The sequence below is a fragment of the Elephantulus edwardii genome, unplaced genomic scaffold (genome assembly GCF_000299155.1).
Source record: "Elephantulus edwardii isolate Elephantulus edwardi_28Jun2011 unplaced genomic scaffold, EleEdw1.0 scaffold00132, whole genome shotgun sequence".
Lineage (NCBI taxonomy): Eukaryota > Metazoa > Chordata > Mammalia > Macroscelidea > Macroscelididae > Elephantulus > Elephantulus edwardii.
Genome location: NW_006399882.1, coordinates 9,362,401 through 9,372,771, shown reverse-complemented (window position 1 = coordinate 9,372,771; position 10,371 = coordinate 9,362,401). Strand labels below are relative to the sequence as shown.

Genomic DNA, 10,371 nt, shown 5'->3' with positions numbered 1-10,371 from the left:
GCAGTCAACCCACGTCAGCACCCCACAGTAGCCCCAACCACCTCCTGCAGGACCCAGACACACCGCTCAGATCCCCGGAGACATGTTGTACCTTGCTTGCTCTCAGGGGAGAGCACCTTAGCTGTCCCAAAGTCCGTGATCTGGATGTGCATGTCTTCGTTTAATAGAATGTTCTCCGGTTTAAGGTCCCTGTGGAAAGAATGCCAGGTTAGAGATCAGAGCAGTTCTGCATTAACTTACTGTGATTTGAGTGAAAGTTACCAGAGTTATCCCTTCAAAACTTCAAACACTATCTTTCATGTCACCTACTCCAAACCACACCTTGTAGCCACACCCTCCCCACTTACTCCCAGGGTTTTCAGATTCCATTCCTCCTCCTAACCTGCACCTGAACTTTCTTTAGGGCAAATGCTGCCCTTTTGATCTTCTGTGGTTTATTTACTGTTCTAAGAGTTTGTTTCCCCTCCCTGATCTCCATATAGGCCTGTTGTTTTGAAAGCTGAGTCACAAAGTAAGTTCAAGTTCCAGGCAGAGGAGCTAAGGGTCACAGTCCTGAGAACTGCACCTGTCAGAGACAAAATCTCTAAATCCTACTGAAGACAAATTAACTGGAGCTACCTATCATCTCTACTTAGGATCAGTCACAGTCAAGCATGAAAGTCTACCACAAGTCTACCACAAAGTGTGACCAAGGGGATGTTCCCAAAATATATTTCATGATCCTGTTTATTATCTTATAAATTTTCTCTTTATTGTGGTTTGAATGAGAATTTATAAAGCGAATTGGTTTTCTATTCAACTATTCATACATATTTTGTTTTATGACTTTTATTTTTCAGAATTCTTTATTTCTTATGAGTGAAAAGTTTACAATCATTGGTTTTTCAAACATTGTTTTAGAACATTAATTACAATTGTCATTAACTAATTATCATGTCTAATGAATCCCTTGTATAGGGTCTGCTGACATTAATTACAGTTCCCACAATGTAACCACATACTTTCCACATCCACCCCATGATTCTCATTTTCACTCATCCTACCCATTCCTGTCCTCTGGGCTTTCTCTGTGGGTATGTTTCATAAACCCGTCACTCAAACTATCAAGAGCAAAACAAACAAAAAATAATAATATCAAGAGCTTTTGGGAACGTTCAATGTGACTGGCATAAAGAATGACACAAAGAAGCACAACTACAGAGCCTGCACTCAGCCCACAAAGTTAGAGACCAACACATACAGGTATCTCCAAGGAACGCCTGACCAACAGCCGCCGAACAAGGGCTTTCCTCCAAACCCAAAAGAGAGAGGAGCTCTTAGGGCTGGTGCCATGCTCCAAAGTGTATTTAGATTTTGAGCCTCCTAAAAGCAACAACAACAACAAATTAAGAATCTGTTTGGTGCAGCCAGCTTTATGGTATCTCTGTTAAGCAGCCCTAGATAACCAAGATACCTTGCCAGCTGAAGTCACTGCCTCATTCTATAATCCAGAGCAAGCTGACCCCAGGAGGCCCCTCCAGTTCCAGGACTGACTGTTCAATGGACCATACCTAAATTCTCAGATGGGAAAGGGCCCACCCCGGCCAAGCACCCACCTATGGATGATGCCTTTGTGGTGCAGGTACTCCAGCGCAGATACGATCTCAGCTGTGTAGAATCGGGTACAGGTCTCGTCGAATGACCCAATTTTGCGGATGTACTTGAGCAGTTCTCCATTTTTGGCATAGCTCAGACCAAAATCTGAACGCAGTGCAGTCAAGGAAGGGCATGAAGACTCATCTAAAAATGACTCAACAGCCTGATAAGCACATTTTTCCATCTGAAGAAAACTGAAGACAATGAACCAGGAGATCTCCCCTGAGTGACAGCTCCATGGTCAGAGCTGCACCTCTCAGCCCAACTCCTCTAAGACTAAACTCACTGATGACACCAAAACAAAAAAGCAAGCCCACTGCTGCAGAATCAGCTCCAACTCAGCAACCCTCCATCAAATCTTCATCAGAGGAGACTCTCCAGCCTTCTCCCAAGAAGCAGGATTCAAACCACTGACCTTTTGGGTGGCAGCCCAACATGCAATGCCCAATGCCAACAGGGCTCCTTTGTTGCTATTGTGTACTGTCGAGTTAGATTTGACTGGCACAGGAGGAGATTGTTCCTCCAGCGGAGCATCTGGTGGATTCGAACCACACTTTCAGGATTTCAGAGCAGCTTCTAATGCCACTAGGCCACCAGAGCTCCCTTAACAGGACTCCTCAAGAAAGCCACAGATAATGCCAAAAAGAGGACATGTCTGAGTTGCTGAGACTAGTCTTTCTACTCTGCCCTTCTGGTTGTTGTCACAAAACTTAATCTAAGGTATTATCAGGGGTCCTCTGAGGTATCATCAAACCACTGCCATCAACTCCAATTCATAGTGACCTTCCATCAAGTCTCCAAGCTGTGAATCTTTGCAGGAAGATTGCTCACATTTCCCCCTTTGGATCACCCAATAGACTCAAACCACTGACCTTCTGACTAGCAGCACAAAACTTAATATGCTACATCGGTGGGGCTCCGATGGCACAGTCTCCAGGAAAATGGAGTGTGAGCTCTTTAGTTCCTCTGGACAGCAGCATCCACAGAGGCAGACACTAGATTTCTTCCACCAGAGTTCAGATCTGGTCCCTGTCTCCTCAAGGTCCCCCTCTCTTCCAGCAGTGGTGCCATTCAGACCAGGCAGGGGCAGTTAGAGGGGCAGGAAACAGGAAGCACACTGGAGGCAGCCAATCTCTAGTCACACCTGGGCCCTTCTGGCTCAGACAACTTTCCACCGGAGCTTTAATCAACACACATGCCTCCCTTCTACTCAGGGAATGCAGTAACAGCCAGGCCTGGTCCCACTCGGCATGCAAGGAGGCAGCGGTCTGTTGACTCCAGGGCCACTCCAGCTTAACCACCTGATCTCAAGCCAAACTCATGATGGCCCCACACAAGATGGCTCACCCGGAATGGCACAGAGTCTCCTGGTGAAGCCCCTGGGGAGTCAGGTAGCAGCCAAGGAGGCATAGTTTTCCCTTCTTCTGGCTTCATGGCTCTTACCCTATCTGACCATTTACTAGGGTTCTGCTTCCTCTATGAGGGTACTTCTAGGTCTCTGCTTGGTATGCAGCTGAGATCAACTGGTTCTGAACATAACAAATGCCTACACACTTACACATGTACCAATAAAAAACACAGAAAGGTGCACATGTGAATTCACATTACACATGCTTGCAGATGTTCCACACACGTATATATACATGTCCATGCCTGTGTATGCCTGTACACACGAACATGGGCAGCATGCATACACATGAATGCGCACGCCCCTCCTCATGAAACATTCATCTAGAATTCACAGTGAAGGCCCCTGCAGCAAGTGAGGCAAGAGCCTGAAGCAAAGAACCTGGAAGCCAAATGAGCTCACTACCCACACTTTGTGGATGAGGAACCCCAGAGAAGTCAGGTAACTTCCTCAAGGTCATGACACACAGGAGGGACAATGAGCCCAGTGTACTGAGTGATGCAAACTGAGGCCTTAGGCAGAAAAGCAGATTCTAGGATGTTGGGAGGCTAGGACCGGGCTCCAGGAGGCACAGGAAGTGCCCTGCATGGCCCCACCAGGATGTACTGCACTCTGGCTCTGGCGCAACAGGCTCTGCTGGGCAGCCATGCTAAGTCTCACCTCAGAGATGGGGCACCCACAACCCTCCCAGTGTCTATCATAACCCAGAGGCCTGTGCGTGAGCACTCCTCTGGCCATCCCATCTGTGTGACAGTTCTGGCCAGGACAATGTGCCTCAGGGGACAACGCAGATAGGGAAGGCACTCATCCAAATAAGCGAACACACCACCCCTAACATCTGAAAGTCAAAGAGAGCCCTGGGCTGAGGAACCCTGGGAGATGTGAAGCGAGTATGGATCCCCAGAAAAGGCAGCTCATTATTTCCATGAGTAAGACAGAGCAACCAGAAGAAGGAGGGCAGTGGGGGTCGGACACAGAGAGGGTCCTTAGCCTGTGCTCCTTCCCTGCCTGCTCAGCAGGTCTCCCTCCAGCAAATCCCACACCCACTGGCCAGAGACGTGCCTGAGTCCCCTCCACAAGTCTCCCCCATCCCTGCTTGGTTCGGACACTATCACACTCTAGGAGGCTCCCACCAGTACCCAGAGCCTCCTTCCCAGGGACAGCTACCTCAGGCCACCATGTCAGCAGCCCCCTCTGGGCTCCAGGTTGGCCCTGCATTTCTACAAGGATACAGAGCTTCTCGTCATCCTGAAAGGTGAAGAAAAGCTTCACGAAGAAAGGGTGGTCCAGGCACGAGATCACATCCCGCTCACGGGTCACATAGGGAACTTTGTTCTCCCTGATGATGTGCCGCTTCTCCAGAATCTTAACTGAGGGAAAGGGGCACATTACTGAGGACTGTCCAGGAGGCAGATATAGACGCAGTCTCTTGGGAGACAGGTTTCTTAGATGTGGAGCAGTCAAGCACAGCCATCAACATGGACACCCCAGAAGGCCCTGCCTGCTGGGTCATAGGCCCCAAGGCCACATTGTCACTGCCCCTCAGTCCCAAGTTCACGGCACACTCACTTACTTGCATATTCTTTGGAGGTTGCCAGTTCTCGGGCCAGGACCACCTGGAGAGGGACAGAAGGGAGAAGACCCTCAATGTGTGGCTCGTCCCACCTGCTTCTTCCCCAAGAGGAAGGTCAGTGCTATGTTAGCCTAAAGTTGGCTTTTTTAGCCATTATCTTAGCCCCCTCTGGTCTCTAAAAACTTTAACTGTAGATGCATGATCTTGTAAATCAGTGTGGTCTGGCAAGTCAGCAGCAGATAGAGGATAAATATAAGAGAGAACTCTCCACACTTGAGGGGATGGTGAAAAATACCAACACAGGAGCAGCAGCGAAACTCTGTTTAAGCATCTCACCTGGTCCATTATTCACTAGTTTCTACAAAAAACTGGCCTACATACCTACAGTCACATGATTCTTTCCCCTGATGGGTCCAAATCTCTACAGGACCTTCTAGCAAAGACCATAAAGACCAGAAGGAATTGGGGAACTAAGTCATGGACTGAGGTGTTAATATCAGACATTATAGATTTACATAACTGGATGAGCATTTACAAATACATTGACCTGAGGATTCTGATTAATAGCGTACTATTATTAATCTTAGTACATATTGTTATTGTTGTTGTTAAGTGCTGTCAAGTCGATAGAGACCCTATGGACAAAAGACCTGAGCACTGTCCATAGAGTTACCTGAGGCAAGCCATTTCAGAAGTGGATGCCACTCCTGCTTCCAAGCTTGTTTTAACTAGGAAGCTCCACCAAACACTGCCCACCGTGGGTAACCATTAACGTATTTGGCACATGAGTGTCACAGTATTTAGAATCACAGCAACCACGAGTTACCTATGTACAGCAAAGCACAGACCAGTGCCATACAGTATAATAAAAACAGTCAGCCATCACAAGTCCAGTTTCTAAGCCTATACTGACCAACAAAGCCCAGTGCCATGTGAGTGCCACATGGGTGTGCTAATCATGAAGAGTAAAGTGTCATCGCTCAACTGTTTTCAGAAAGATGCTGGTGTGCTTTCAGTCATTCCCATGGGGCAAGAACACTCAGAACTATGGCTCCTCAGAGAACAGCAGGTAGTGGGGACTCTTTCTTGAGACAGTCTGTCCAGTGGCCTTATTCCATCAATCAGTTCACAAATCTTCACAGTCGATGCATGGACTGCATCAGTCTCATCATGGCTGGCAGGAGCAGGGCAGGAGTGGCTCACCATGAGGCTGGGGCTTTGTACACAGAAAGGCAGGCAGGATGACATAAGTGGTTCTGGCTTTAAAGAGGTCTGAAGGGGCATCCTGGTATATCCAGCATTTCATAAGTGGTTTTCCCTACAAGGAGAGGGGCCGTCTCTCAGAAGACAGGACATACTGCAGCCCTCCCCATCACCAGAGCTAATGTCTGGACAAGCCTGGACATCAAACCACAGCATGGGCATCAAGCTCTGCCAGCAAAGACACTATCCAGCCCATGACAGCATTGTTTCCACCACTAAGTGGATGACATTCCAGGTCTGAGGAGGCCAGATGGACAGTGGGCCCAGACCTGCAGGGCTCCCAGGCCCAGAAACATGCCTGCTCTCTCAGCATTCGGGATCCACCAACATGGGGCTCATGGGGCATAGGGTGTCAAGCCACTGCCCATGGGAAGAGTGCACTGCCTTCCTGCACCCCAGGGAGACTTAAGAGATGCCTTGCCAGTAGTCGGTGAGATGTCCATGACGCACCAGTTCTCCCATGCTGTGCACACACAGCACTGTCCACACCTGAGGGTCTGTGGCAGTCCTCCATCAAGCAAACCTGTCGGCACCATTTTTCTAACAGGTCACTTCATGTGTGTCGTATTTTGATCATTCTGCATATGTCAAAGTCGTCACCAAAAAATACACACTTAGGGAGCTCCAGTAGCCTAATGGGTAAGGAGTTGCCAATCCAAAGACAGCTGGTTCAAATCCACCAGTTGCTCCAAAGGAGAAAGAAGGGCAATCTCCTTTATGCCATTTACAGCTCCTGAAAACCCAATGGAAGGTCAGCTATGAGTCAGTTTCAAGTCAAAAGCAATGAAAAAGAATGTGCACATTCACTAGTCCGCTGTAAATACAACTCTTATATGCACTAGGAAACCAAAACCTCCACGGGACTGGCTTTGTTGTGACACTCTCTGTGCAATGGTCTGGAGTGAGCCTGCAGCCTCTCCAGAGTCTGCCCAGACAACTGAGGAGCAGGCACCTCTCCCTTCTGTTGCAGCTGTGCAGAAACCTATGGTTCCATAAACATAAAGGCCTTTTTAGGGAAGGATGTGGTAGTGCCTTCTAGAATGACTAAGAGCAGCTGCATGGTTCACATGCTATTATGAAGCCATCACTTATATCGTTTATGCAGAAGATGCTAAAAAAAGATCTAAATTAGAAACTTAAGAGGGGCAAAAATGAAGGCTAATTCACACAAAATGCTAGGAACCACAGTGTGTTATACTACTTTCATTCTTCCTGTTTGGAAATATTTCATGAATGTCAAGAAAGGGGAGACCAAATTTGAAATGGGAAGTCTCCACAGAGCTGGGGTACAGGAGTGTCCCACTGCAAGACCCGCACTGCGTGGTGGCCCTGCTCTACAAAGTCCTTGATCTGAGCTGGGCAAGGCCCCCCAAAGGTCTGTGGTCTCCTATCAGCAGAGGGATGGCTTAAGCATCATTTCTCTGCTTTAAGAATGATAAAACAACATATGACAGACAAAACTGTTAACCCAGGTTTTCAAGGAGATAATTCAAGTGACCTTCAAATCTCTCTGCTGGTGACCTGAGGTCACAGACCTGAGGGCTAAAGGTGCTAGAGGAGTCACCTCATCCACAAACGGGCTGCTGCTCAGCCAGTATTTTGAGAGCAGAGAAATGATGGTCAGAAAGTGTCATCAGAAAGCTATAAGGACACTGACAGTGACTTTTTATCCAAGGACAGACTGTCTCTCAGGGTCCCTGGTAAAGGGCCCGAGACACAGGCTGCAACCAGATCAAAGGCAGTTTCCAGTTTCTAGTTAGATGAGAAGGTAGTGTGTACAAAGAATAATTTGGAGATCCCTTGCTGGGGACATTTGTGGTTCTCCAGTCAAAATATACCCTAGCTTCATCTGACATACTTTGGGCATGTTGCAAGGAGGGACCATTGTTTGGAGAGGGACGTCTTGCTTGGGAGGGTGGAGGGACAGCACAAGAGAGGAAGACCCTGAATGAGATGGATTGATTCAGTGGCTGGAGTAATGGGAGTAGGTGTGTCAGAGACAATAAGATTGGCACAGGATAGAGCAGGGTTTAAGGCTGTTGTACATAGGATTGCTATGAGTCACAGGCAACTCAACGGCACATAACGACAACATATTAAATAAATGGGAATCAATTTCTATTAAAATAAAGAACAAGTAATTTTGCAAAGCTTTCATCTACAAAATCAGCTAAAGTCTGTAACTACAGTTCTCACATCCTGCAGCAAACGGGCCTGGGGAACCTAGGATGGCTGCCTCCCCCAGAAAGCCCATCCTGCACTCTGAGTTTTCTAACTTCAGGCCTCACTGCAGCTGCCACAGGGCAGAAGCAGTACTCACTGTGGAGAAAGAGCCTTCCCCAAGAATCCTTCCAAACTTGAAGTCTTCTGGGCGCTTCTTTCGAGGCTGGGGTGGTGCCTGGGCTGCATGCTGGAGGGTGCTGGCACTGGGCCGGACCTCGGCCATGTGATGGAGGGTGCTGGGCCGGGCCTCGGCTGTGTGCTGAAGGGGGCTGGGACGGGCCTCGGCCGAGTGCTGGAGGGGGCTGGGACGGGCCTCGGCCGTGGTGCCATCCATGCTGGGCCCCGTCCTGCTGCTGCTGCTGGAAACGCCAGTGGCGCTGCTGTCAGTCTGGCTTCTCACCATGGGTGGGGGTGGACAGGAGCACAACACCACACTGGTCTGGATGGGCACGGCGTCATACTGGGGGCACAAGGAGAACAGAAGACTGTACACTTGGACACATGCAAGTGGACATTTGCAGGACCCCTGATGACCCCTCCCACAGCCCACCAGACACCTGGGCCTTAGGTCAGAGAGCTGCCCCTTTTCCCTTGACCCCACTCACATGCCCTCCCTCACTACTGCACAAGATTCTAAGCACTCACCCTTGCCCCATAGCTCAGCTTCCCATTAGCCTTGTCCGTCTCCACTGAGACTCCCTCACCCTACCCGCCCACCCAATCAACATCAAGCTAGATAATATAGATGGCCACAGCAGATTCTGGTGGGCTCAAGGCCACACAACTCAACAAGCTCTGAATCAACTGCAAGAACAGAGCAGAAATACGACATTAACTGCACACCAGACCCTCCTGGACCAAGAGCACGCCTCCACACACAGGCAGCCAGCACCACAGTGACGCCTACGGCTGTGGGAAACCAAATCGCCGAGCACACACTACACACCACCACACCAACCGACGTTCAGACTCCAAAACTCCAAGAAAAGTCATTTACATCAAACTCCAAACTAGTGCCATCGAGTCAATTCCAACTCACAGTGACCGCATCAGTCCCAACAGCTGTGCATGTTCATGGGAGGAAACTGTTCATCTTTCTCCCATGGGGCAAGTCATGTACTCCAACTGGCTGATCTTTCACTCAGTAGTCCAACACACTATACTGCAGCACCTGAACCCGTCCAACTGTGAAAAAGTCCCAACAGCAGGGAAACGGTTTTCACACACTGAAGAGAGACTAGGGCTGAAGCCTGCTCAATGTCACCTGAAGCCCCAGTTGCGAATGAGAGGTGAAGGGAAGTCCATCTCGCTGCAACATAAAGCAAACCCATCATCATCACAACAGAAAAGCCTCCACTCTTAGCCCAGATTCCCTCGTCCTGCTCCATATGGGTGCCCTTGCTCCAGACCTGGGGGCCCCAATACCAGAGCAGTGGTCAAGGTGAACTGTAGCTGACTGCTCCCACTATCTGAAGACCAGGTGAGCCGCAAAAATATGTGCAAATATAGGAAGGGAGGAATCTTACAGACAACATCAATGAGATACTCAGGCTAACTCTGTAGCACATATTTGAGAGAATCTTACTAACAAAGGGTTTCCATTTTCCAGATATGTTACCACTGCTGTCATGGATTCTAACTCACAACCACTCAGTAGGACAGAGTACAGCAGCCTAGTGGGGTTTCCCATGCTAAAGTTTTTCTCTTGAGAAGCCACTTGAAAAAATAATGGGTTCCAACCCCCAACCCTTCAGTTAGGCATTTTAAGCCCTGCACCACCAGCGCTCCTTTCTGACTCATGGCTACTCTCCACTGTGTTTCCAAGGCTGTGTATCTTTACAGAAGTGTACTGCCTCACTGTTTGCCTGAAGAGTGGTAGGTAGCTGGTGTATTTAAATTACCAACATGTAGGGTGGCAGTACCACCAGGGCTCCCATGTAGATGTGAGCAGTTTCAACCAGAAGTTTAGTCACTTGAATTAAAGAAAGCTTGCAGAGTGGTTACGTGCTCTTCTCCATATACAATAACCCCACAGGCATAAAGGAATCAACTCTCACACCCTTCCAAAGTCACAGCTGTAAGGCATTCCACTGCAGTTCGGGGAATCCTATTTTGGTCCAGAGGCTCACACAAGGAATGGAGAAATAAATTAGGGCATCTTATTGTTATGGAATACTATGCAGCTCTTAAAAATACAGGATTAAAACATGACAGCAACTATGCGTTAGGATTAAAGGTATGATGGTATTTTTCTATACTGTTCTTATAA

General features: G+C 48.5%; 1 protein-coding gene across 1 annotated transcript in view; it reads right to left on the bottom strand.

Moving 5' to 3' along the window:
- Positions 1–8,556, bottom strand: part of PDPK1 (3-phosphoinositide dependent protein kinase-1) — a 28,838-nt gene extending 20,282 nt beyond the window's left edge. The window contains exons 1-6 of the mRNA XM_006893860.1: positions 8,396–8,556; positions 8,200–8,299; positions 4,617–4,659; positions 4,276–4,413; positions 1,596–1,740; positions 92–189 (exon numbers count right to left, since the gene is read on the bottom strand). Of these exons, the coding sequence (XP_006893922.1) occupies positions 92–189; positions 1,596–1,740; positions 4,276–4,413; positions 4,617–4,659; positions 8,200–8,299; positions 8,396–8,505 (634 nt within the window). The 5' untranslated portion in view covers positions 8,506–8,556. The remainder of the gene's footprint in view (positions 1–91; positions 190–1,595; positions 1,741–4,275; positions 4,414–4,616; positions 4,660–8,199; positions 8,300–8,395) is intronic.
- Between the last annotated feature and the right edge of the window lie 1,815 nt (positions 8,557–10,371).